This window comes from Ovis aries, chromosome 17 (genome assembly GCF_016772045.2).
Source record: "Ovis aries strain OAR_USU_Benz2616 breed Rambouillet chromosome 17, ARS-UI_Ramb_v3.0, whole genome shotgun sequence".
Lineage (NCBI taxonomy): Eukaryota > Metazoa > Chordata > Mammalia > Artiodactyla > Bovidae > Ovis > Ovis aries.
Genome location: NC_056070.1, coordinates 8,277,800 through 8,303,752, shown reverse-complemented (window position 1 = coordinate 8,303,752; position 25,953 = coordinate 8,277,800). Strand labels below are relative to the sequence as shown.

The window sequence follows — 25,953 nt, the reverse complement described above, 5'->3', positions numbered from 1 at the left end:
TCCAGCTCCCAGCTGCTGTGCCTTCCAGGGGACCCTCGTCCTTGTTGAGGGTATGTATGGGTGCAGCAAGGACTGTCTGATTCTCATTCCATGTGGGCTGCCACAGATCAGCTGTTTCACTCTCAACCTTAAATGTTTCTCCTCTGACTCAGACAATTGCCCTGATGTGAGGATCAGAGCCCTCCTTCAGTTCCCCTACCTGCCAAGGGCAGGTCCAGTCCTATTAACACTCCCGTTTTTCCCCCTAGTTCCTTTGTCCTATGAAGTTTTGTGTGGTTCTATATATTCTTTTCTACTGATCAGGTACTCCTGTCCTCTCTGCATGCACTTCTGTGTCTGAAGGTGTATTACTGATGTATCCGTGAAGAGAGATGTACTCCACATCTACCTACTCTTTCACCATCTTTACTTTTTGAAAGCTGAGATTTTAATCTAGGTCATTGAATGTTAGGAGCCACGTTAGGCATTACTGACAAAATGGAGGCACGGCCCCAGCCCCCTCTCCTCATTCCACAGGCACGGACCTGGGATGAAGGAGTTAGGCCTTGTAATTCTGACTTGTTTTTTCCTCTCCTCAGCTGAGTTGACTGAAAAGAAATATTAAGGTGCTTATTGTTCTTGAGAGGAGCATGAGAAGGCACAAAGCCTTCTGCAGCTGTGCTCAGAGAATAATTCATAAAGTTAATCACTGACATTTGTTCAAGGACTTTTACAAAAGAGTGTTCCAGGATGAGCACGTAGGCCGCAGCTTGAGGCCATGGGAGGGATTGCTATCTGAAGCCTATTTGTGAGGAGAATGTTTATGGCAAACAAGTTTACTGAATTTAGGGCTTAGAAACAATTAAAATACTGAGAAGTTAAAGATTTAAGGAATGTTGTAAAGTTAGCATATTTTACTATAGCTTATAGAAGTTAGGAATTTTTAGAGACACTATAGCTAGAAGCCTTTTTAAGAGATAGTGAGCTCAGGATGTTAGGGGCAAACAGGATTTAGGAAGATAAGTAGTAAACTGAGGAATGTAGCATGAGTTACAATGTAATCACAAGTTAACTATAGGACACATTAGAGGAAGTAGATAATAAATGATAAGGCTGATTCCCAGAGAATCACTGAAGCAGGAACTCTGTTTGAAGAGCAACAGTGATTTATGGACATAATAAATCTGGGTGAGGAAGAACTGAAAATGTCAAACCTCTGACCTAATGCTTTTGTAAAAGTATAAAAGAAAATCTTAAACTTGAAATAAATAGGCAGTCCAAGAAAACCGAGAGGCTGCCTCATCACCGACATCGTTCATCTCTTCAGGTTGAATCCCTGGCTGCTGGAGCTGGACTCCAGCAATTGAACTCCTATGTCCCATGGAGTCACTAAACTATGCTGCTTTGTCAAAAGGGAAGAAATCACAAATTTACACAAACTGAAAAATCCAGGTGACATTTGTTTTCAGCAAAACTTGAATAAGAGGCTCAAACAATGTCATCAGGATTTGATTTCTCTGCATTATTCAGGTCATTCTTCCATACTGTCTTTATTCTAGAATTCCTTGCTGTGTTCTCAAGTACCTCAAGCTCTTATCAACCATGCTGATTTAAATCCAATCACTCCACCTCTCCCTGTGACCAGGAGAATCAGTTCTTCTCATTGGCTATGCCCCAATCACATGCCAGCTCTGGAGTTAGAGGGTGGAGGCACAGCCTTCCCCACTCTGCACAGACTTGTAATGGGAGGGGCATTTCTCCAAAGTCAAATCAGAGTTCTGCTACCAGAGGTCAGTTTAAAGGATGTCAAGAGGCCCAAAATGACGAAGGTCTACTGAAGGAGGATGTCACTACAAATAGGAAACCATTTCTAGGACGCCATGAACCACTCTCACTGTACTTCCTCAGAGAAGTTGGTATTATTTACTTGTACACAAAACTTTATGTACAATGACCTAGGGAGGACCCCAGGTATGCTAAGTCACTTCAGTTGTGTCCAACTCTTTGCAAACCATGGACTATAGCCCACCAGGCTCCTCTGCGCATGAGATTCTCCAGGCAAGAATACTAGAATGGGGTGCCATTTCCTTCTCCAGGGGATCTCCCTGACCCAGGGATTGTCTCTTGCGTCTCTTGTATTGGCAGGCAGGTTCCCTACCACTAGTGCCACCTGGGAAGCTTAGCCCACTGGAAAATAGGTCACTAGCCTCTGAACTCTTCTCTGCCTATGTTCCTCGTCAAATGCAAAACATAGAACAAATGTACTTAATCAGAAAATTTCTGAAAGTCACTACTCTAGCCTAAGATTTCTGTTCTCCCTAAGTTGTCCTCTAGACTAGTAAGAAAATTAGTAGGAGGTAGATGTTTAGAAGAATGCATTTCTACTGTCTCTAAATCCTTTATAATGTTTTAATAATTCTCATAGTAAGATGCTATTAATTTATTAAAAGTTATGAACTGTGGCTATTTCAATGTGGTAAACCATGTTACTCCAGAGGCATGGAGTCTTCTGTCTTACTTTAGGTCTCCATCCTGCACCTTTCCATTTCAGAGCTCACCAGGTCAATCCAAAGAGAAAAAGCATAAGTTAGAATGGACTGTGATCAAGACATTGGTTGCACAATTATATAATTATATTCATTTGCTAATTTTAAGAATTCTGTTGAACTTCTATCTTCAATAGCATAGACAAGCAAAAGAAAATTCCTGACAAGAAATGGAAGAAGCATAGATATCTGAGACAGGAAGAAACTAAGAGAAGCAAAGAAATACTTACAAAATGCTCTGTATGATGCTCTCTAAAGATATTATCTGAATTTATTCCCTCATCTAGAAATTACTGAGTCTGTTTTTATACAGGGAGGAAGACTAGTATATTTCAAGTTTCAAAGCTTCCAAAATCAAATTATTTTGTAATACCAAATTCAATTTAATTTTCCACTTCATAAAAAAAATCTCTAGTTTCCACATTTCTTATAAATTGTTATGGAACCTGGTCTTCATTTCCTCCAAATAATTTTGTGGGAACAAGTAAAAAAACCAGTTTTAATATATTTGTTAATATCCTATGTATACTTAAAATCATCAAAATATAAAATAAAAGATTTTATAAACATTGTTGATCAAAATACTGTTTGATAATTTGTCACCACTATGGGCAAACAAACATGACACTAAGTCACTTTCCTTTATAGTTTTCTCCAGTACTTTCTAGCCATAGTTATTTTAAAGCACTATTAAAATTTACTATGCCTTCATCACACAGAGTTGGACACGAATGAAGCAACTTAGCAGCAGCAGCAGCAGCATTTTATATTTAAAGAAATAGATTTGTGATCTGAAGACCAAAGAACAAACACACATGCACACACACACATCTATTCCTTTCCAAGCTGGCTAAGGAACAACCCAATATTCCCTAAATATACTTGCTTGACATGAATATCATGAAATCTTACTGAGATTAACTGAAATCTGTTTTCAAGTTTAAATGACTCAAATTAGACCTCAGTATTTTTTGTTCCCAAGGGAATGCGTAAGCAGATGAATAAAATGTAATATATGGTAACTATATTTATATTACAAAAACTGACTTTTTTTTTTCTTTTTTTTTTTTTTTATATATGCTCAGTGCACTTAGGAAAGCCCACAGGCTGAAACTCTGGGATTCTGGGGTTTCTGCTCCTGCTCCTCTAGAAGAGGAGCTGACTTTTACATGTGACTTTTAATTATCAAGACCCATAAATTGCTTAGGGCTTCCCTGGTGGCTCAGATGGTAAAGCATCTGACTGCAATGCGGGAGACCCGGATTTGATCCCTGGGTTGGGAAGATGCCCTGGAGAAGGCAGTGGCAATCCACTCCAGCACTCTTGCCTGGAAAATCCCATGGATGGAGGAGCCTGATAGGCTACAGTCCCTGGGGTCACAAAGAGTCGGACATGACTGAGCGACTTCACTCACTCATAAACTGCTGGCAGTATGACAACAGAAACTGGTTAAGCAGTACTATGGAGAATCTATGTGCTCAGAAAAAAAATCATTTCATATTTTTTATTTTGCTCTATTAGGAAAAATACAGGCATGAAGTACATGCAAGCACAGGGAACATATTTACTAAAGAGATGTGATATTATAATTGCTGCAGTGTATTTTTAAAGTTCATATCCTTAGATCAAATTCAAGGAATGTGTGGCCTGTCCTCACATAAGATGTTCACTTATGAAGGGTAACACAACTGAAGTTTTCAGTGCAGCATGAGTGAAAGGCACATAGACGCCATACACAGGACTCACTTTTCTTTCTAATCTCACAAACTTTAATCAAGTTCTAGAATTAATGTGACTGATATCTTCAATCATGCATCCATTCACATCGAAGTGAATATTGATGGAATGTGTTTAAAAAATAGATCCGAGTTACAGACTTAATATACATTTTTGAGATAAGAACCTGGAGAAATAGATTGCAATTTTAATTCAAATATAAACTCTGAGATCAGCACTTCACAGCTGTATGGTGGGACACATGCAGACTTTCCTAGTAAAAATGTCTCTGATTTCACCATAGCCTATAATAGGAAGTCAGGAGGACCAGAGTCCTCCTTCACTTCTTTCTCACACTCTCCATCCCCCAAAACCTTGACCTTGTGATGACAACCAGTCCATCCTAAAACAAATCAACCTTGAATATTCATTGGAAAGACTGATGCTAAAGCTGAAGCTCCAACACTCTGGCCACCTGATACGAAGAGCTGACTCATTGGAAAAGATGCTGATGCTGGGAAAGATTGAGGGCAGGAGGAGACGGGGGCAGCAGAGGATGAGATGGTTGGGTGGCATCACCGACTCAACTCTGGTAGATAGTGAAGGACAGGGAAGCCCGGCATGCTGCTGCTCATGGGGTTGCAAAGAACTGGACATGACTGAACAACTGAACAGTAACTAAAAAGGGCAATCCCCCAAAGAGACAGACCATCATAAGGAAGGCTACTCACCTTCTCTAAGAGATCCTGAGAACTATTCTTCCTTTGCTCCTCCTGTCTAAGCCTTCCTCCTCCCTGACTGAACCGTGAGTAACATATTTCACACTCTCCTGACCTCCCTCCTAGCTGTTCATTTCCTCTTCTTTGCTGGGGGCTCCTTTTCCTGATCTCCAAATACTAGGAACTGCCAGGACTTAGTCCTTGGATTTTTTTTCTCTACCTACATTTACTTCTTAGATGATGTCTCTAAGTCAATGATTATAAATAAAATCTATACCATTATTGTCCAGTGCAGGAGCCACTCATCATCTGTAGCTACTGAGTACCTAAAATGTGGTTAATGCAATATCTATAACACACACTGGATTTGGGAGACTTGGGGTAAAAAAATAAAAGCCAAATATCTCCTTAATAATTTTTATGTTAACTATTAAATGATCATATTTTGATATATTAGGTTAAATAAATCTATTATTGAAATTAGTTTTACCTGCTTCTTTTTTACTTTTTAATGTGGCCACTAGGAAATCTTCAATTACAACTTTTGTAGCTCTTATTACATTTCTATTGGACATAGATCTCCATGTTAATGACTCCAATCTTTCTTGGAAAGTGAAAGTGAAGTCTCTCAGTCATGTCCGACTCTTTGTGACCCCGTGGACTGTAGCCCACCAGGCTCCTCTGTCCATGGGATTCTCCAGACAAAAATACTGGAGTGGGTTGCCATTTCCTTCTCCAGGGTATCTTCCCAACCCAGGGATGGAACCCAGGTCTCCCGCATTGCAGGCAGATGCTTTAACCTCTGAGCCACCAGGGAATCTTTCTTATGCACCCACAATTACATAACAGATTATCTATTAGACAGTAGTCTAGAGTACAGTAGTCTAGTCTACTGGACATTTTCATTTATATATGTGTACACTAAGAACCTCAACATAATGTGCCTAAATCTCAGCTCTGGGTTTCTGCCTGTTCCAAAACTACATCTCTCTCTCCCCTATCTCAGAAAATGGCGATTCTTATCTTTCAGTTCATCAGGCCTAAAGCCTGAGAATCACCATTCCTTTATTTTTCTTTCCCTCACACTCCACCCCTCCCTAAACTTTTGACAAGTACTGACAACCTGCCACCAAAACATTTTTAAGAGATCGTTTTGAGGACATGAGTGCAGGGATTAGGAATGATAAGTGGGGGTGAAGGTGAAGGAAAAAAGGAGAACTAATGTAAGAATCCTTTTCTGAGTTGACAACCGCAACAAGAATCTGGGTGCTTAATTATTTGGGACCTTCTGAGAAGCTTTACAGAACGTAACTGAGACCCTTCTGCCCTGGCAAAGAAAGGAGGACTTGTTTATCCACCAGCCCTCACCCTCCCTTCCCAGCTCGGCCTGTGTGACAGGTTAGCCCATTCTTGTAGGTGTCTCAAGCCAGGAAGGTGCTGGGGAAGGAACCTCACCACAGCAGGGGCGGACACAGGAAGTGAGCCCAGAGGAGCTCAGACTGTATGAACAGGGTTTGCCAGAAATGGTCCAGAGAGCAAACGGTGTGTGTCTCGCCCTGACTCGCATGATCCGTGGTGTCACATCAGTGGCTTGAAACTGGCTACGTGAGAGTACTTACACGGGGAAATGGGCAAAAGTTGCACGTGGAGCTTCCTCCCTCCTCCCCCACACCAGTTGCTGAACATTTCCGAGTGCGGCACTGACAAGGTTCTGCTTTTCTGACAGCTGCGGCTGACCTCTCTTCAGCTCCTCATCGGAACTGCAGCCACACCTATTCTTTCTGCACTTTTTGAAAGCACTTCTGTGCTTCCCTCACTTGGGCCATTGCATATAGACCCAGAACTCCAAGCAGGAATTACTCCTTGTCTGAGAAGTTCTTTCCCATTTCTCATACCTTAGTTCAAATGACATTTCCTCTAGGATGCCTTTGTTGATCCCCAGACCTGGTCCAATTCACGTGTTGTATACTCTCAAATCCAAATACAGCTAACAATTTAATTAATATCTGTTTTTCTGGACTACAAGTTCCGTGAGGGAACAAGTCATGATCATTTTTTTCTCACTCATCAACCTTTGTATATCTACTCCATGTCTGAACAAAAGCTTTCTGATCAACAGATATTAAAAGCACTTTGATCACTCTCCCATGAATGAAACTGCAATTGTTTTAAGAATGTTGAAAAAGAGTCCTTATGCTTGAAAATGGGGGGTGTCGTGTTGAGAGCCAAACACCAGAGAGACATTTTTTATGGATGTGCGGCACTTCCAGCTATAATCCATTGAGCCAAATCTCAATCAGATAGCTCCTCCTAACTACAAGGGAAATGAGTGTATTAAAACCAAGTGCTCAGGAAAAAAAGGATATAATAAGCATCTAGCCAGTCTCCACATAGTCTGCCCTTTTGCACATCAAATATCCATTCATTCTTATGCCCTGACAGGACACAAAGGAGACAACCCAAAGTTCCACCAAAGCACTGCATCCAGCTCCGAGCCCAGGATCTCCGGCTGTTTGTAATCTTCTCCATCAGGCCCAGATGTGGCTCCTTCTGGTCTAGTAACAATGTGTACCAAATTCATAAATTATTTCCACCTTTCCCTGGAAGCACACAACAACCAGCATTGGAGCAATCATTAGGCCAAAGAAAGTTATAGAATCCTGCTGGGGAGGCACTGAGAAGTCCCCTGAGTAGACAAGGATTCTGTTCTGAGAGGCATTCCCTTGTTCATTTCCTTAGTGCCCCCTGGATCCACTCTGAGAAGTTTTTCTTTGTACCTGGGCTACATATTGCTGTTATTCTCCTTGGAGACTGTATAGCTTTTGTGATACACTTCCAGATAAAGCCAGGCTATTTTACTCTTGAATATTCATTAAATCAAGGTTCATGGTTTCTTCAGCAATGAAATTCTCTAAAATATTTGGTAGACATTTTAACCTATTTTCACCCAATTCTGCACACCCATAACCACATTCAAAGCTCTTTTTTTAGACATAGTTTTAAAATTCCCTTGTATCTTCACTTCTCTACCTCGTGCTTTAGTCTCTCAACTTAATAGCTAGTGCCTTTGGATTACCTGCAACAATGGCCTGGGTTGGTAAAAACATATCATTAATCTGATTTTTGCTACAATAATAAATCTTAGTAGGTATCTTCTCAAAACCAAGGACACAAATCCTTGGTGCCTCTCTATGCGCTCTCATTTCTGCTTGCAAACCAGCCAAGAGTCTTCTTAGTTTATCTCTCTTTTATAATAAAAACTTCCCAAAGGCAACCAAAACCACCAACACATTTTAGTAATGCTATTTCCTCCCAACTTCTTCACCTAGAGCTACAAAGCTCAGTATGTACACAGTTTAGATTTCAACTTATTGCTGGTGGCAGTTTCACCATTACGTAAGAATGCATCTCCAACTCTTTAATTCAATCAGTTTCCATGGTGCTGCTTAGTACCACTAAGCCCATGAATCCCACAGCCCTTCTCTATGTCTGATGTTCCACCTTATTGTTGACCAAATCTAGATAACTCTACTTCTCAAATATGTCTAAAATCTCTCCCCTCACTTCTGTCCCCAATGCCACTAATGTAATACAAGTCATCCTTTCTTATGAGAATTACTGTCTCCTCACTGGTCTCCGTGTCTTCAAAACTCATCCCACCTCACCTCTACTGCCACGATAGGTTATCGAATGCAAATGTGATCACTGCAACTGTTCTGTAAAACATCTGGATTACTTGTAGGTTAAATTTCAATGTTCTGCTGGTCTCATCTCTAAGTCCCCAAGCCTCATGTCAGTTATTTTAAATTATTTTAGTTCCCTCGAGTACACTATCATCACTTTCTCAGATACTCGTTATGATGTAGCTGCTTGACTCTCATAGTACTTTTCTTCCTTCTTGAGTTAACACTTATTCATCCTTCAAAATTTATCAGACTTTAAATCTCCTGGGATTCCATCCCTATTACTAAATCTGAATCAAGTATATTTCCAATTGACTTCAAAACAGTAGTGCTGGTTTTTATTACAGTCAGTCATAATCACCTATTTATCCTCCTTCATTGAACTGCACACAAATTACATATATGAAATTTGAAATTCTTGAGGGCAAGAAACATCTTTTATCTATATATCTCTCCCACAGTAAATAACTGTTGGTTGAACAATGTATGAACCCCACAATGGTTCATTTATGGCAGTGATCCCCAACATAAATCTTCAGTCTTAACCTGGTTCTTTCTAAGTAGCTCCATTTCCAACTTCCAACTGTTTATCTCCCAATGCATGTCTGTTGAACAGGTCTACAACTGAATTGGAGCTCCATTTCCAACTTCCAACTGTTTATCTCCCAATGCATGTCTGTTGAACAGGTCTACAACTGAACTGGTTATCTTTCTCATTCCTGTCTCCACCTGCCCTAAATCTGCTTCTCCCTCTGAATTACCTTAATGATACCTGTTGAGTTTTCCCATCTAGAAACCTAAGTATCTTTCTTAGGGAATTCTTTGGTTCAACAAATTGGTGATAGGCAGGTTAAAAACATTGAACAGATTTCTTTCCTGTAGTATTTCTTAGAGCTTTCAATATATTAATCTTCAATATGAATCTCAAGAAGTAAATGCAGTTTTCAAACTTGTCCAACCAAAGAACCCTTGTGTCAAGGTGAGTCACTCATGACTGGTGTTCTGAATTCTACACTGAGAAACACTGCAATGAATCCCTCCTGGACACTTCACGCTTCACTCCTGCCCTACTTTAGGCCCTGCCATCTCTCATGTGGACCATCTCTTTCCTGGGCAGCCTCCTCTCATCTCTTTCTGCCACCATTCTCTCCACAGGCTCTACTGCCAGTTTTATTTTTCTTGACAGAAAGAAGTAGTCATACTCCACTCCTTCCCCTTCTCCCAGCTTTAATATCATTGGCTCTTGAATACGCATGGGTCAACTGCTGGGTCTGCTATTATAATCGCATCACAACCTAGTCTCACCCATCTCCGCAACTTCATTTCTTAACAAATCGCTCCTTCCCTAAGACATATCACTTTCTATTGTCCTTTGGCTCTTCCACTGATCCAAATGGCCTCTCCTGTTCCTACTTACCTTTAATGAACTTCTCCTTAAAACCCATTTCTAATGAGATCTCGTCTGAGAAATTTCCCCTCTGGTATCTGGTTGGTTACTCCTCAGTGCCTCCATAATCACTTGCACCAACTGTATATGTCAGCAGTTGTCAGAATAAGAAATTAGCCAAATATTTGTCCGTGCCACTACTCTCTGAGCCTTTTAAACTCTGTGTTTCCAACTCCTAACACACCGCCTGACACAGGGCAGGCACTCTTTGAGTGAAAAAAATTCAAATGAATGAATAACATAGTAAGCAATAACAAAAAACGGAAATGTAGATGAAGTTATGAAAGTTTATAACGAGAAATGTATTTTGAGAGGTCATTTATTCTGGCCAGGAAAACACATTAGTCTCAAAAAAACAGTATTACTCTGCTTAAATAGACCTCCAGGTTCTACTTTACTGAAATCCTGATGAAGAAGAAACCTTTACCACAATAGGTCCTAAAGGAAACTATACCTCCCCCAAATCCTTTTACGGTCTTGGGGTAACATCCTCGTGAATAGCTCACCTACCCTAGCTACCCTGCTCAACAACAGACCCCAGAGCCATGAGCCTCTGCCTGCTCTAGGAACTGTATCTACTGGAAGAAGTGATCAACCCATTGTGCTCCTCTGCATTCCTCTTTCCACGAGGATGCCTTCTTTTCACCTTCTGGTGGCTCCCAGAGGTTAGCAACTCTTCCAATCATGCCTCTCTACCTTTCACTGATAGCATTTAAAATGTGGGGTTTTGTTTAAATGTAGACATTTCATTACAAGCACATCATGAGCAAATAATTCTGCCTGATGGCTTGCTGAACTTCTTTGCTCCACCAAAAAACTTACCTTTCACAATTAGATCTATAGGCTCCTTGTGTTTCTTTTTTATATTAAAAATGTGTGGCTCATGGAAAGCAGTCCGTTGTGGAGGCTCCTCAGAAGGTCTACTTTTAGGACGGTCCTTGGGAAAACAAATCCTTTTGCATGCTGCCTGAAGTTCTTGGACCGCATCAAGTGTTTCCTTTTTTTTTATCTCCAAAGGTATGAATTTGGTAGATTTTGGTTTCTGATGCTTATTTCTGAAGACATTTATAGAAGTACTTGGAACTTTATTCTATAAACAAAAATAAATTTAATTAAATTTAACTGTATAAAACTAGGTAATAAATTTGGTAATAAATTAATAAAATTATACCCACTAAATATATTTTACAAAGTACTTCACTGCATAAGACATTTACTTAAAGCACATGACAATACTCAGATAAAGTAGATGTTATCTTTCATAGTTCTCTAAAAGCCCTTAACAAGCATCAGTGTTATATTCCATTTAAAATAAACATATAAATTTTAAAATAGTGATGCCTTCCTCAAATGTGATATTTTCTAATACAGCTTTAAAGTCAATTTTAAAACAGAAGTTTTCAAGACAAATAAGAATTCACTTTCAGCCATCTTTGGAGAATCTTCAGATGTCCAAAAAAAAAAAGGTAACATCCTCAAAATTCTCTGTTGAATCAGAAATAACTGCTTACACATGGCCATAGGTTCTTAAGGAAAGCATATTACTAATTGGATATGTATTTTAGATCCTTGCAATCACTTAATTGCTTACTAATTTTGACTACCTTGAGTAATAGAAAATAATATAGTCCCAGGTCTCTGATAGGCAGTTATCCAAACAATTATAATTGTTCTAGTCTAGTAATTCTCTAGCCCACAGATAAGGCTATGGCTCTTCTCCGCACAAGAAAAGGTTCAGACAAAGTAAACAGATGCCAACTCAAAATGCCAATAAGGAGGTTTCAGTACACTGGTATTACAATTTTCCAAGCAACCAAATGTAGGATATTGTCCTCTTATTATTAGATAAAATTCTAAAAGTAGGCGAAGGTTCTAAGGCGCAGCTATCTAACTCTGAAGAATGTAAACTTTTCATCTCACATGCCTACCACTGAAATCCATAAAATTTGTAAGTACTTCTAATTGATTAGAGGCAAAAATTAGTAAGCAATGTTAACAGTGTTGATTACAAGATTAAAACCACCTATGGTCAGTCTCAGCCTACAGGACCATTCAAAACAAGCATGTGTAAAAATTATAACCCTTCATGTACCAGCTATTTTAAATGATGCTGCAATGAACACTGGGGGTGCATATGTCTTTTGGAATTATGGTTTTCTCAGGGTATATGCTCTGTAGTGGAGTTGCTGAGTTATATGGTAGCAACCTAAATGTCCATTGACAGGTGAATGGATAAAGATGTGATACATATATACAATGGAATATTACTTAGTCATAAAAGAAACAATATTGGGTCATTTATAGAGACATGGATGGAACTAGAATCTGTCATACAGAGAAAAGTCAGAAAGAGAAAAACAAATATATTAATGTGCAAGTGTGCAATCTAGGGAAATGGTACAGATGAACGTATTTTCAGGACAGGAATAACCCAGAAGTACAGAACGGATCGGTGGACACAGAGTAGACGAGGAGGAATAAGTTGGGAGATAGGACTGAAGTATATGCACTGCCATGTGTAAAATAGATAGCTAGTCGGAACGTGCTCGGTAGCACAGGGGGCTCAGCTTGGTGCTCTGTGGTGACCAAAGGTGGGGATGGGATGGGAGAAGCTCAAGAAGGAGCGGATATATGTGGACGTATAGCTGATTCTCTCTATCATACAGCAGAAACACAATTTTAAAAAGTATATAATCCTCTTCCCCTTCAACAGGAAACATGGAAAAAGTTAAAATATTATTTCAAAATGTTTTTTTTCTTTAAAAAAATATCCAAAAAAGAGAACAGTGTGGCACACAGTAAACCATCCTAGATCTCCTTCTCTCCTCTGTCTCCCCAAGGGCCATCTGTCACAGCAGCCACTGCTCCCCAAAGTTCCCATCTCCTCCAAAATTTCAGCCTGCACCCTTTTCTCCTATCTCTTTGCCACCCCTTTCCCTTTCATTCCTCCCCACCAGTCTATGCCATTAAGCAATTACTTATTGAGCCAGGCACAAGACTCGCTGCTAGGGATGCAACATTTAAACAAGACAGCTACTGCCCTCAAGGAACAATCAGACTGGTACACAGTCCTAATACAAAGTGATGTGGAAAAAGATACAGGTGAGTATGTCATGCTGGCGGCGTAGGAGGGACACATCTTACAGTGTGTTTTCTAGTTTAGCTTCATTTAACAGTGTTTAAAGAGGGATCTTTACTTGAGATATTTAAGCCAAAAACTTCCATTGTAATTCAACAACAGAAAACATTAAAAATTAAGTTAAATGTACAAACTGAACATATATGTAATTAAATAACCTGTAGAGCTGAAAAATCTTTTATTTTTAAATGCAACCTGAAATCAATTTTTATAGCTAGTAAGGATTTCATTTTCTCTTCTGTCCAAAATCTATTAGGGTTCATGCAATCATTTGTAACAATTGTTGTAGTATACAAAAATTGTTATTAGTTTCCTGAAAAATACGATGTTAGTTAAATTCAAAACACTAACCTCATTTATTTTCTTATGATGTTGAGCAATGAGAGTTTTTGCTTCTTGAAAAAAATCTTGCTTGGGAATCTCTAATATAGAAACTGAAATAGAAATAGAGAAACGGTTTACTTTTTTAATGTAATTAATGTACTTTCTTAACCAAAAACGGCAAAACTATGAAACTGAAGTTTGGAAAGTTATGAATCTTGCAGGATATTATAAAATGTGAATTATGTAAGTGTATGTTAGAATGCAAAAAAAGTTAACACAGTGTTCCTTCAATGTAATATTTCACTTAAATTAGCTTACAATGGTCAGAATGTTAGATTATCCTAAGTCCAGGGAGATCAAAGAAAACACACAGAATTGAAATCTCCTTTAGCTCTGAAAGCTTTTAAATATAGAAGACACAAATGATTTGAATACACAAGTTATTAGTAAGTCTATCCAAGTTTCTATATCTGATGACTAATTAATATGACTGTACATTTCTTCAAGAGTATTTACCTTATAATTTGATAACATTATAACTGAAAAATAAAACTCAAAAAATTAAGTTAATTTAGTAGAAATAGCACTGAAATAAAAAAAATATATATCTTCAAGTCGGTAGCATTATAATGATAACTATTTTCCTAAGATTCTTATTCATTTTACCCAGAGCTATGTATAGAGTTCTATAAAGTGAATTCACTCAGTCATGTCTGACTCTTTGTGACCCCATGGATTGTAGCCCACCAGGCTCCTCCATCCATGGGATTTTCCAGGCATGAAGACTGGAGTGGGTTGTCATTTCCTTCTCCAGGAGATCTTCCTGACCCAGGGGTTGAACCCAGGTATCCCAGATTGTAGGCAGACGCTTTACCGTCTGAGTCACCAGGGAAGTCATAGAATTCTATAGCAGGTACATAAAACATATCATCTTAACTAGTCTTGTCTAAGATTTCCTCCTTATATATTTCCTCTACCGTTAGCTGATTTTGAGGTTTATAAGTGTTTCTTGGCTTTCTTCTCTTACCCTAGACACAGCAAAATTTCAATATATTACTTATCAAATCAGCTTTTCAATCTGGCCAGCATGTTCCCCATTTCTTTAACTACATACCTCCTTTAAGTAACCTTAGGATCAAGATTTTCCCTTCTTTTCACCTACTCAAATTTTAAGCATTTAGAAACTCCATCTTCATGCAGATTAAAACCATAATAAGATAATATCTTAGTCTGTGTGGGCTGATACAACAAAGTATCAGAGACTGGGTAGCTTGTAAACAACAGAAATTTATTTCTCTCCGTTATGGAAGCTGCAAGTCCAAGATCAGGATTGGCAGTATGGTCAGGGAAGGGCCCTCTTCCTGGTCAAAGACATCTACTTGTATCCTTACTTGGTGGAAGGGAGTAGGAAGGTCTCCAGGGCCTCTTTTATATAAGCACTCATCATGACCTAATCACCTCCCACCAAAGACCTCAGCCCCTAATACCATCGTCACATTGTGCATTAGGATTTCATCATATGAATTTTAGGGGGACACAAACATTGAGACCAAAGCAGATACCACCACATGCTCACCAGTATGGCTAAAATGAAAAAGACTGGTAACAGCCAATGTTGATGAGGCAGTGAACCTGCTGGAACCTCATGTGTCATCGGTGGAAATACAAAATAGGATAAATAGTTTGGAAAAGCTATGGCAGTTTCTTATATACACCTAATATACACCTTCCCTGCAACTGAGCGATCCCACTCCTAGGTATTTTTCAAACAGAATGAAACATGTATTTACAAAAGACTTATACAAGAATGTTCACAGCAGCTATATTCATAATAGACTCAAACTGGAAACAGCCAGATGGGGATCAACAAAAGAACAGCAGACAAACTGGTATATCATACAATGAAATACGACTAAGCAACCAAAAAGGACCAAACTACCGACATACATCACAACATGAATGGATCTCAAAATCATTATGTTATATAAGCAAAAACATTATGTCAAAAAAGCAAATACTATATGGTTCTACTTAAATAAAGTTCTAGTGGAAGTATAGCTAATACATAAGAGAAAAACCCAGAACAGTGATCTTCAAGGCTCACTGAGAAGGGACATGAAGGAAATTTCCAGGGAGATGACAATGTTCTATATCTTGATACACAATAGATTACACAGGTACGTTATCATAACTCAGTGAATGTATATTAAGATCTCTGCTTTTCATTGTTGTACATTCTACATTAAGAGAAAACTAAAAATATTGAATTCTGACTAAAGCTATGTATGTTGCTTGATGGATAAATATGTGATAAATCAAATAACACAAAATATGAATGGTGAGCACTGGGTTGTAGGCCTATGGGTATGGATTTTAAATTCTTTCAAGCTTGCTAGATGTTTGAAAATTTCATAATGAAACACTGGAGTAAACTCTTTATTCCTTCACAAAATTTCCCCTTGTTTTTCACCATGCAGACTCATGGGCCACCGGCCACTCTTACTTTGGGGCAGTGATATCCTGAGGAGGGAGATCCAAGCAGTGAATGGGAGGAACAGCTAGACTCTTAACTCATTTAAACAGTGCTGTGTTAGGAGAGAAAGCATCTACCAAGATATCCCATCATTGGGATGAGGCTGTCACTTTGCAGTTATTAAAGAAAGGGCACCTCCCTCTGCTCTCTATCTTCTCCCCTCCACCTTCTCTTACCCATGGAAAGTATGTAAAGTCATCACCAAACTCAAATCTCCCTGTGCTCCCGCATTTGCCACTGTATCTGCTCACATTCAGGGCTGCCTACCTATTTCTAAGGACAATGACTGATGGATTTTTTTCTTCTTTGCAAAAGTAGTTGTCAAGACTTCATGCACACACTTGTGAAGAAGTGGACACACATTCGAATAAATTGGAGCACAAAGTCACATGTAAATCACAAAATGGTTCATATAAATGTCACCATTCAAAGTCATAGGACGCAGTGTCTTCACATCTAAGAGATAGGAGTTAAGAAATTAAAATTGTCTCTTATACCAAGTTTCAACTGAAATCTATTTTGAAGGGGCTTTTAACCAGACCACTTAGGTCTCAGTTCAAAGGCAGTGATCTGTTCCAAGGCGTGACTCCACAAAGTGTCCTGTTTTTTTTCCCCTCTCAAGACAACCTTTCCTCCTTTAATTTCCTTCCTCTAACTAATCAAAACTCCCCTACAACTACTTATAATTACAATATTGTCATGTGTCATACATGACAAACAATATTCGTGTAAAATGATTAAGTCATTAGTTTTTGGTGAAAATGTATATTCATAAAAGCCATTGCATTTTCATTCCACAGAAGACCTTAGAGATGATCTCATCTTCATTTTCAGGGAAAGCTCTGAGACACAGGGAGGCCAAACGCCTTCTAAAGTCAGTCATGCTGGAAGCCCACAAGGTGCTGGTCTCCAGAATTGCTTGCTGTTTTTTGGTTTGGGGTTTTGTTTTTTTTAAACACATCTGCTGCTGCTGCTGCTAAGTCACTTCAGTCGTGTCCGACTTTGTGCAACCCCATAGACAGTAGCCCACCAGGCTCCCCCGTCCCTGGGATTCTCCAGGCAAGAACACTGGAGTGGGTTGCCATTTCCTTCTCCAATGCATGAAAGTGAAAAGCGAAAGTGAAGTCGCTCAGTCGTGTCCAACTCTTTGCGACCCCATGGACTGCAGCCTACCAGGCTCCTCCGCCTATGGAATTTCCCAGGCAAGAGTACTGCTACTTTTCCTAATTATCACACAGTCCTTGTGAGTTCTGGAGACTCCTTTGAGGTATGGCTGGTCACTCTAGTGGAGTACTCACATTTCATTGGCATTTTCTGCTAAAACTGAGTATATACATCCACCCAAAATTGATATGTTGAAACTCAATGCCCAATGTGATAGTATTTTGAGGTGGGGCTTTGGATAAGTGATTAGGCCATGAGAGCAGAGCCTCATGACTGGGATTAGTGCCCTTATAAAAGAGAACCGGAGAGCTAGATAGCCCCCTTCCACCATGTGAGTATTATGGTGAAAAGACATCCATTAATGAGGGGCAGGCCTTCACCAAACCTCAGATCTGCTGATGCCATGATCATGGACTTCCCACCCTCTAGAACCATGAGAAATGAATTTTTATTATTTATAAACCACCCACATTATGATATTCTGCTGCAGCATCCTGAACAGATTAAGACATTTTCATGTCAAGCCAGCAATCATTCTGCCCCTCTTGTAATGTGCTGAGAGAGCCATTCTGCTTCCTCTTTCATGACTAAAACTTAGCCTTTGACAGCGGAGCTTAAATTCCCAAGGCAGCATTTTCTTCCTCGCTGGGCTCCTTGTTGACCAGTGTGTTCAGTATTGACCATCAGAACAAGGCCTGGGATCTTCCTAAAGGGGCAGAGAAGGGCAGCCACAAAGAATGACTTCACACAGATCTAGAGATCGTCCTACCGAAGATATGGGCACCTTGACTCCAAATGAGCAGTCCTGGGCCCTCACTGTCATTTAAGGTCCTGAGGCAGCTGTTATGATCTTCTCACATTACTAAAAAGTAGCCTTTGAACCAAAGAGTTAAATACTGAAGGCATCACAAGACAAGTCATATCTCTAAGCCTCAGAAAAGGCAAAGATAGTGTGTTCTTTATTTTTATAATATCCAAGGATAGGTATATGTTCAACAAATGAATCTAAAATTGCAAGAAATTAAACAACTTTGATGTTAAGAATTCATCCAGTTAATAATCTTTGAGGCTTTTGTTTCTTTGTTCACAATGGGATAAGTATGTAAGCATGCAGCTTTTATATGTTCAAGTGTGCATTATAACCAGTTATTAAAAGGGAGCTGTCAAGGTCTCCTCCCTCTCTGTTTAAAAAAAAAAGTCTGTCATTAAACCTCTATTTGACAATACATATCCACACCATATAAAATGATTTTTAAGAGCTCTCCTTCCTAAGTTGTACTATTTTGCTCTGAATTTCAATTTGTTCATGAACTATATTTTATTGTCCTTAAACCTTCATTTTCTCACTTGTAAAATAGAGATAATAATAATACATATTGCACAGAATTGTTTTGAAGATTACATTGGACTGGGCTACAAAGCATTTAGCACAAGGCCTGACACATAATAAACTTTCAAATGTGACCAATTATTATTACCATAGTTATAGTTGTATCACTTACTGTTGTTGGGCTAAATTTTACCCAACAGTGTTTATAGAATTAATTTCATTTATCAATTCTCATTACTTCAATAGCACAAAGATAAATTTCAACTTTCTAAATTAGTTTGAAAAAATCTGTTTTTATTATAGTCCTTTTTATCCAAAACTAATTCATGAATAGGTTTGCAAATAATGAAATCTCTTCATACTTTGGTTTCAAGTTACTAAATCCCCAAAATGCAATAAAAAGTCACTATAAGTAATAATAAATATTTTATGATAAAGTTCATGAAGAGGTTGAAATAGTCATATTAAACTGATCTAAAACATGATTGTAAATATTAATATCACCATAAAGAAAGAAAATGAATCTCTAATGCCAAGTGATTTCACTAGCCTAAAATATTTTCTAACACTTATTTATCTTTTTTTTAACTCACTCTTCATATATCACCAGTTTAATGCTATTGTGATTAAGAGTTCATAGAACTTCAGATTTCTCTCAATGCTTTATAGAAACTGTATAGTTGCTCTAGTTAATTTGAAGTGAAGACACCAGAAGAAAATCTAATTATGGAAACTATGACAGAGAATGAGCCACCGGCCATCTCTTGATTAAGCAAGTCTTTCATTAAGCAAGTCTTTCCTGCATCCAGAAAGACCTGGGGCCTAACAAACATGTGTTTCTTATAATCATAACAAAATAACTGCCCTTAATCACAGGATTCCCATTTTTTTCTACAAACAGGCTGCATTCTTCAGAAACTTCACAACAGTTTACTAAGAAAGTTGCCTGCACAAAGATGTACGGCCATATGGCTAAGGCCTCCATGCTTGTGTAGTCAGAGTCAGTGTCTGAATGCCTGTGCTTGATTTCACAGGTGCTAAAAAAGCAAGAAGGAAGCAAAGAAAGAAGAGTGAGTGCCAAAGAATTGACGCTTTTGAACTGTGGTGCTGGTGAAGACTCTTGGGAATCCTTCAAGGAACAGCAAGGAGATCAAACCAGTCAATCCTAAAGGAAATCAACCTTGAATATTCATTTGAAGGACTGATGCTGAAGCTCCAATACTTTGACCACATGATGCAAAGAGCTGACTCAATGGAAAAGATCCTGATGCTGGGAAAGATTGAGGGCAGGAGAAGAGGGTGATAGAAGATGAGATGGTTGGATGGCATCACCGACTGAATGGACATGAGTTTGAGCAAACTCAGGGAGATGATGAAGGACAGGGAAGCCTGGCATGTTGCAGACCACAGGGTCACAAAGACTCAGACAGGATTTAACGACTAACAAAAACAAAAAAGCACTAACTCACATTCAGTGATGGAGAAGGAAATGGCAACCCACTCCAGTATTCTTGCCTGGAAAACCCATGGAGAGAGGAGCCTGGAGGGCTACAGTCCCAAAGAGTTGGACATGACTGAAGCAACTTAGCACGCATATTCCGTAAGACTCAGTTTAGTGTGTATTTTCTAAGCATCTACTAAATCCTAGGTGCTGTTTTGGTGCTAAACGCATTGAAATAAGTAAGACGACTTAGTATCCCAGCCTTCTAGGGGCTTAGAGCCTAACACCAGAAAAACTGAAAATGAGTATCATGACATTCAGTATCATACTGTCACAGAGGCCAACATACATCACTAACACCTGCTGTTGCCAGTTCACTCAGTATGAACTTCCCTTTAAAGATAGAAGGCTTTTCACATTGTATTATTAGAGGTAAGATTTAAAACAGGAAGTATCCCAAGAGAAACAACACAATGAATCAAATCCAGACTCAGGCAGCGGTTTTAAAGTTGTGCTTCATCAATTTCACTGCCTTGGGGGCTCCTCTTTACTCAGAGCAGCTTAGACTTTATCTGTTTTACATATCTGAGCTCTTCCTAAGTTTTATTTTGTAGGAAAAACAATTCCTTGGCTAAAAATAACAAACATACAGCAAACAATTACAAAACAAACAAAGGGTTGGGGGACCAGAGAAACTTGGGAGGAGAGGGAGAGGGAAGCTAGAACTAGGAGCCTTAACTAAAGTTATGACCAACCTAGATAGTATATTCAAAAGCAGAGACATTACTTAGCCAACTAAGATCCATCTAGCCAAGGCTATGGTTTTTCCTATGGTCATGTATGGATGTGAGAGTTGGACTGTGAAGAAGGCTGAGCACCAAAGAACTGATGCTTTTAAACTGTGGTGTTGGAGAAGACTCTTGAGAGTCCTTTGGACTGCAAGGAGATCCAACCAGTCCATTCTGAAGGAGATCAACCCTGGGATTTCTTTGGAAGGAATGATGCTAAAGCTGAAACTCCAGTACTTTGGTCACCTCATGCGAAGAGTTGACTCATTGGAAAAGACTGATGCTGGGAGGGATTGGGGGCAGGAGGAGAAGGGGACGACAGAGGATGAGATGGCTGGATGGCATCAGGTACTCGATGGACGTGATTCTGAGTGAACTCTGGGAGTTGGTGATAGACAGGGAGGCCTGGCATGCTGCAATTCACGGGGTCGCAAAGAGCCGGACACGACTGAGCGACTGAACTGAACTGAACTGAACACAGAGCTGTAGAAACTAGAAAGTGAAGAAATGCCCTGAGAGACACCTCTAATAAAATAGTTTACATTCAATTCCATGACTTTTAAGTGAAGAAAACAAAATTTATTTCTAACTTCTTTTGAGAAAGAATCTTAAAATCAAGCAAAATCTAAATTTCATGTGGCATATGGCTTTTCATCATCTAAAATCTACATTCAACAATTTTTTCCACAACCCATGCTGCATTAAGACTCAACTTTTCAATTTTAACTTAAAGGCATTCTGTTGTCTCTTATAGATACAAGGTTACTCACTTCCCCAATTGTATTCTCCTTAAGCAAAGTGTCTTATTCTCTTTGCAACAATGAATGATTAAGAACTTTGTTATGTACCTCAGAGAGACTTTACAATTTACCCTTCCTCCCCCCAGAAATCACTACATTCTCAGACTGGGGTTAGGTTGCTAAGAAGATGTAGGGGAATTCCAAGCTGATAGAAACAAGACTTCAAATCTAATTTAAGTAATTATGGTCATGACCCAAAGACAAAGTGAAGCTCAAGAACATTCCTCCTCCACTTCCTGGATCATCCTCCTTTTCTACCCTTTCCCTCTTGAAAAATGTGTTGTATTATCCAAATAGGAAGAGTGTTAAAGTGATTCACACTGCACTCTATATTTACAACCCTGGACAGATAGATGTCAGCTGGCCTGTATCGCAAACTGCCTGGGTACAGGAGCCAAGCGAAGGTAATAACAAAACAGAAAATCTTAATCATCCCAGCTCTATGTTCAGCACCAAACGTTTCTCAATCAGGCCACATAAGCCTAAATTTAAGATTACTTGAAATGTTGCCAAGTCCAGTGGTGGTTTAGTGGCTAAGTGTCCGACTCTTGAGACCCCATGGACTGTAGCCCACCAGGCTCCTCTGTCCATTGGAATTTTAGGTAAGAATACTGGAGTTGGTCAGCATTTCCTTCTCCAGGGATCTTCCTGACCCAGGTATCGAACCCAGGTCTCCTGCATTGCATGTAGATTCTTTACCAGCTGAGCTACCAGGGAAGCCAAATCTAGAGCAGCTCTAAATGAAGTATATTGTGTACCCCATTTCTAATTTAAAATTTTCTAGTAGTCACATTTTCAAAAGTGAAGAGATGAAATTAATTTTAATAACATATAATAACTGTTATAGGATATTTTAAATAAAGCATATATAAACTATCATTTCAACATTAATCAATATTAAAAATTAACAAAATATATTCCTTTTCTTGTTCTGTCTTTAAAATCCTGTATGTTGTACTTACATACATCTCAATTCAGATGCCAAATTTATATTAGAAATACTCTATCTCTATTTACAAAATGTCCACTTAAAAACATAGACTCACATGCCCAACCAAGTTGCTCCAAACATGCTTAAAAGTGTTCCAATAACTGAATTATCAGGTTTTATATTGAAAGTAAATTGAATTAAAATTAAATACTCAGTTGCTTACTTTCACTAGCCACATTTCAAGCTATTCAGTTAATAGCCATACATGACTACTGAAGACTGCATCAGACAGTATATTCAGTTAAGATGAATATATTTATGTGTAGAATATAATATATATGTAGAGCAACATGCGCTCTACATCTCTTGAGTTGCTCTACATCTCTCAAAAGTTGGTTATATTTAAATAAAAGGAATGAGATGGATTCTTACAGGTTTGCCAATAAAGTTAGCACTCCTAGAGTTCTTAACCAATAGAGTTGTTAAGAACCGGTCGCTGAATTGTGAGGTAAGGACTGATACTCACTTCCCGCTTTGTCGGGTGCATCCTCTGCAGCCATGGTGGGCAGCTAGGGGGCCCTTCTCTTTTGAAGGGGAGCCTCCAATCCCTAAACGCAATGACATAAAGTAACTCAGTGATGATGAATACTATTTCTTGTATTCATTTATGAACAGGATGAATGAATACATTTTTTAACACATCACTCCTCTACTCAATACCTTCCCTTCCCAAAGACAATAATAAAACATCTAGCACTGGGTAGGGCTCTGGATTTTATCCAGTGCTTGTATACATATTTCCTCACTGGGTCCATACAACCCCAGAACTCTTGTCCCACTTTCAGCAGAGGTAGCAACTGGAGCTCAGAGAAGTGAAATACCTTGTCAGTGAAAAGTTACTCAGTGGTAGTATAGAACTCAACGTCAGATCTTTGGGCCCAAGTTCTTATGCAGGCCTACCTGATTTCTCACAATTTTCAAACTAATATCAAGATAATACTGGGCACATACCTTATACCTTCTCGCCTCGAGCTTACACACTTATGCTGAGGTTTATGCTAGTTTTCCACTCAAAATGTCCTGTTCTCACATCTGTGTTTATTTATAGACTACCTATTCTTATAGCATAGATTCAAATCCTATCCCCAGCCTCTATCTGTTCCTCCCTTAAACTCAGTAGTTATGTTGTCCATGCCTCTCACTTGAAATGCATTATAGGCCTCTGTATAAGGAGCTAAAAAGTCAGAGTAATAGATGAAAATGAAGTCCATAAATAGGTATAAATTAGACTCCTGCTACCTTGCACCAAACTATACTTTATACCAATTTACTCAACCCAAGATGACAACTGCCTGGAAAGATGGTAGTGTTGTCTGGTCACTCAGTTGTGTCTGACTCTTTCCAGCCCCACAGACTGTAGCCCACAGTCTCCTCTGTCCTGGGATTTCCTAGGCAAAAACACTGAAGTGGGTTGTCAATTTCTTCTCCAGGGGATCTTTGTGACCCAGGGATGGAACCCATGTCTCCTGCATTGGCAAGTGGACTCTTTACCACTAAGCCACAGAGTGGGGCCTAAGCATCTATATTTTTTAACATTTCCCAAAAGATTGTAAAATGTTCAGTTGGAGGAGTGAACCCCTGCCTTGTTCCTTGAACTTCATTGTTGGAAGCTCAGTGCATCACATTCTGGATGCTCAATGAAGGGCTGATTAATGAGGTGACTGAACTGAATGATTCTTCTTACATTTGAAATTGTCCTTTCCTTCCAAAGGATTTTCCTGGTGGCTGAGATGGTAAAGAATCTGCCTACAATGCAGGTGAGCTCAGTTCAACCCCTGGATTGGGACGAAGCCCTGGAGAAGGAAATGGCAACCCATTCCAGTATCCTTGTCTGGAAAATCCCATGGACAGAGGAGCCTGGTGGGCTACAGTCCATGGGGTCTCAAAGAGTGGGACATAACCGAGTCACTAACACTTTCACTTCACTTCCAAAAGATTACCCAAGATGCATCACTGTTGCCCCTACAGCCAGGAAGTCAGTTCCACCAATGTACTCTGCTTTGTGCTCACATGACTTTAAAATTAGAGTAGGAATATTGAAATAAGAATATTATTGGAAAGTAAAAATAGGAAGAGTAAATGCTTTATGGAACTCCACGGAGATGCTTGTTGTAAAACTCTAAGTGTAGTTGCTCGGGTAGCTGACTAGACCATCAAACTGCAGTGAAATATTTGAAATTTGTTAAATAATTGGGGGGTTATTGGAGTAAACCTGTCAACCAGCTTTACCATATGGTAGTCATGACTCTGTAGTCACATGCTCTTAGATAAAAGGCCACAACACTTTTCCTCTGGCTTCTACCCAGAGGGGAAAAACTACTGGAGTTACAGTTTTAAAATGACAAATCTGGAACATCCAAAAATGATTAATTCTCAAATATTCAGCCTTATATCATGGGCAAGAGCAAAGAATATGTACCTCGTTTGCCTAGTTCGACAAATGACTGGGTTAAATTAAAATATTGCACCTCACTTAGTAATTAGCAATCAGAGCTCATCCTCTGCTCTGGCTTAAGTACTGCCTTCTCTCCATCTAAATATAAGTTGAAAATAAAGGTGTTTCGCACTCTGTCATTTTCTTGTTTTAATTTCCATAGGAATGGACTCTTCTCCGAGGCAGCTGGCTCCTCCACCTTAATTCAGTGTGCCAGCAGTGTCAGCCTGCATTAAATTGGCTGGCAAGCAAGACGTCCCACTGTCCTCTTAATGCAGAAAACCAGCCAAGCATCCTAAGGGGTGCTGGCATGGTAATGCCCCACAAGAAAAGGTGATGGGGGATGGCTCTAAGACAGGAGCTGGGGGCAGAAGAAGGCCCTGGAGGATGGAACTGCTTAAAGATAAGCACACTGACAGAGAATATCAGCAGAGAGCTCCCTCTCCACTGTAAGTCCCCAGCAGACAGTTATGGATGCTGAGTCCAGCCTGATGCATTGATTAATTACAAAGTGCAGATTTAGTGTCTGAGTCATGCAAGGAGCATGTTATCTATTTTGGAAGAAAAGACAAAAGCCTAAGTCAATTTTTTTTTAATAAAATGCAAACAACTGTATGTCAGATGTCATAAGAAAGTCTGTGAGCTTTGTGAAATAAGTGGGACAAACCCGTGGGTACCAGCAGTTCACATGAAGATGAGATCACTAAAGACTGAGGAAGGAGCCAGAAAAGGCTGCAGAGAGACTTGAGCTGCACCTGGAAGGGTGGGTGCAGGGCTAACAGTGAAACAGTGAATAACTGGTCTAGCACAAGCATCCGCCAGTTAGAACTGGCTGCTGACCAGCATCCCCCTGTGGTAACACCAGTCCTGCATGGGTCAGACTGGCCCACTCGGAGGAACAGAGAAGCAGGCGGGTGAG

The 25,953-nt window shown here is 39.4% G+C and overlaps 1 protein-coding gene across 1 annotated transcript in view; it reads right to left on the bottom strand.

Moving 5' to 3' along the window:
* The window catches only part of IQCM (IQ motif containing M), a 594,059-nt gene that overhangs the window by 490,766 nt on the left and 77,340 nt on the right, over positions 1-25,953 (bottom strand). Inside the window, exons 2-4 of the mRNA XM_060400977.1 lie at positions 23,067-23,148; positions 13,581-13,663; positions 10,913-11,180 (exon numbers count right to left, since the gene is read on the bottom strand). Of these exons, the coding sequence (XP_060256960.1) occupies positions 10,913-11,180; positions 13,581-13,663; positions 23,067-23,100 (385 nt within the window). The 5' untranslated portion in view covers positions 23,101-23,148. The remainder of the gene's footprint in view (positions 1-10,912; positions 11,181-13,580; positions 13,664-23,066; positions 23,149-25,953) is intronic.